This window comes from Myotis lucifugus, unplaced genomic scaffold (genome assembly GCF_000147115.1).
Source record: "Myotis lucifugus unplaced genomic scaffold, Myoluc2.0 scaffold_229, whole genome shotgun sequence".
Classification (NCBI taxonomy): Eukaryota; Metazoa; Chordata; class Mammalia; order Chiroptera; family Vespertilionidae; genus Myotis; species Myotis lucifugus.
In genome coordinates, this window is record NW_005871277.1 from 1,580,971 (window position 1) to 1,583,596 (window position 2,626).

The window sequence follows — 2,626 nt, forward strand, 5'->3', positions numbered from 1 at the left end:
CTCCTCCCTCCTTCTAACATCTTTTTTGTTGATGTTGTTGTTAATCCTCAGCTGAGGATATTTTTCCATTGATTATAGAGAGTGTGGAAGGGAAGGGGAGCGACACAGAGAGAGAAACAGTGATGTGAGAGAGACACATCGACTGGTTGCCTCCCACAGGAGCCCCGACCAGGGCCGGGGATCGAGCCTGCAACGGAGGTACGTGCCCTGGACCGGAATCGAACCCGGGACATTTCAGATCTGTAAGCCGACACCCTATCCACTGAGCCAAACCGGCTAGGGCTCCTTCTGTCATCTTAGAACTGTCCTTAAAGCTCAGCTAATGGGTTAAAACTTGAGCCTCCTGGGGCCTGAGGAAGCCTCTGACTCCCAGGCCCTGGAGCACCCCTTCCCGGCCTGGGAGCACTTCCTCTGCCTGGTGACTTGCAACCGACTATGAGCTCCGTGGAGACCCCTCCTTCATCTTTCCCATCTTCCTGCCTGGAGCGTGGATGTGATGACTGGAGCGCAGGCAGCCTTCCTGCTAGAAGAGCCATTTCCTTGTCCCTGGGGCCTGCACAGCCCGGCACAGGGGATGTGGACACCCAGTCATCACATCATGATTTGGGGGCAGCACGGAGCAATGGGAAGAGCCGGGATTCTGCAGACGGGGCACCAATCCCGGCTCTGCCACCTCCTGCCTGGAGGCCTGGGGACCCGTTACTGGGCACCCCTGGAATTTGCTCCCAGCCTGCGGAGTGGGTCCGCAGCTCCAATTCAGAGTCCCTGGAGCCCAGAGTCCTCAATGGAATTTTACAAGTAGCTCTTGTGTAATAAAATCAGATGACGGCTCTTATGCAATAAAATATAACCGCAAGTCCATGAAGGAGCGGCGATGAATTTGGATGGAGGGAAGCAGGAGTGATGGGTAATGAAGCACCATCGACTGGCAGTCTCGCCAGGCTCAGACATCTACCTGCGTGGAGCCCGTTTGTCGAGATGGGAGGAGCGTTGGTGGTGGGAAGCGCAGGGATTCCAGGGCGTCAGGGTCCTGGGTTCCAATTCCAGCTCAGCTGCTCGTCAGCTGGGTCACCTCAGGCACGTCCCTGCTTCCTTTTCTGTGAATCGGGAGTGACGACGAGAGGTCCTTTCTCAGGGTGCACCAGCGTGGTGGCTCTGAGACCGGGACCCAGCAGCTGCCTCCTGTTCTCCCGGCAGGTGTTTCCAGCTGTGCACGGAGACTGACTGGCCGAGGACCCACCCCGGAGAGCTTTGGACACCTTAACAGTGAACGGTGAGGGACTCTTGGGGTCTGAGCTCATATCTCCAAAGGGCGCTAGTCGGGTTCCCTGACCAGGTGGGAGCACCACATAGCTGTCCCCTGGGTCTTGGGAACGTGGTTGGGACCGAGTTCATGGCCCTGTGCACCTCTCCTTCACGGCATTTAGCGTTGTTACGCCCACTTTTTCCATGATCATGGAATTGTGGATGAATGTTTGTCTCCCCCAGTAGACTGTAAGGTGAGGGAGGGTTCCAGAGAGGCAGCAAAACACGGCTGTCCAGAGGGTAGATTCTGAAGTTGGGTTAACTCTCAGCTGAATGACCTGGGACAGATCACTTAAGTGCTCGGTGCCTCAGTTGCCTCCCCTGTAAAATGGGGTTCCTAACCCGTCTACCTCGCTGAGCTTTTCCAAGGATGAAGAGCGTTTGTGTATGTCAAGGCTTCAGAACAGTCCCTGGTGTGTAGGAGGTGCTGGCCAGCTATTTGTTAAGTAAAGAAAATAGCAACACGGGAAGTAGTTAAGCCAAGAAACCGGCCTGGTGCCTGGCCAGGGAGAACCCTGTCGGGCTTGCTGATCTTGGCTGGCCTCTGGAAGGCAGTTCCAGTCCAGGTTCCGCTCATGACCTTGGTCTCCCCTTGCAGAGCATGGAGGGGGAGGATTACAACAACTCCTACGATTACCATTACGATTACGAGTACCCCGAGGATCCTGAAGCCATCCTGATTTCGGAGGAGTTTCCACCCCCGGAAGGCGGGGCGATCAGGATCTTCCTGGTGGTGGTCTACAGCATCATCTGCTGCCTGGGCATCCTGGGCAATGGCTTGGTGATCTTCATCGCCACCTTCAAGGTGAAGAAGACGGTGAACACCATCTGGTTCGTCAACCTGGCCATCGCCGATTTCCTGTTCAACCTCTTCCTCCCCTTCCACATTGCCTACGTGGCCGCGGACTACCACTGGGTCTTCGGGACCGCCATGTGCAAGGTCAGCAACTTCCTGCTCAACCACAACATGCACACCAGCGTCTTCCTGCTGATGGCCATCAGCTTCGACCGCTGCATCGCGGTGCTCCTCCCCGTCTGGTCCCAGAACCACCGCAGCATACGGCTGGTCTACGTGGCCTGCGTGGTCATCTGGGTCCTGGCTTCCCTCCTGAGCTTCCCTTCCCTCGTGTTCCGGGACACGGTCCTCGTGCACGGGAAGATAGCGTGCTTCAGCAACTTCAGCCTGGCGGAGGCCAACTCTTCCCTGGGGCCTGCTCGCCTTCATCCGGGCTCCGTGGGCTTCCGCTGGCACCTGGCGGTGAGCGTCATGCGCTTCCTCTGTGGCTTTCTGATCCCGGTCTCATCATCACGCTGCTACGTC

General features: G+C 57.0%; 1 protein-coding gene across 1 annotated transcript in view; it reads left to right on the forward strand.

The window, feature by feature from the left end:
* The first annotated feature begins 1,152 nt into the window (after positions 1–1,152).
* The window catches only part of CMKLR1 (chemerin chemokine-like receptor 1), a 4,209-nt gene continuing 2,735 nt past the window's right edge, over positions 1,153–2,626 (forward strand). Inside the window, exons 1-2 of the mRNA XM_014463932.2 lie at positions 1,153–1,273; positions 1,904–2,623. Coding sequence (XP_014319418.1) covers positions 1,907–2,623 — 717 coding nt within the window. The 5' untranslated portion in view covers positions 1,153–1,273; positions 1,904–1,906. The remainder of the gene's footprint in view (positions 1,274–1,903; positions 2,624–2,626) is intronic.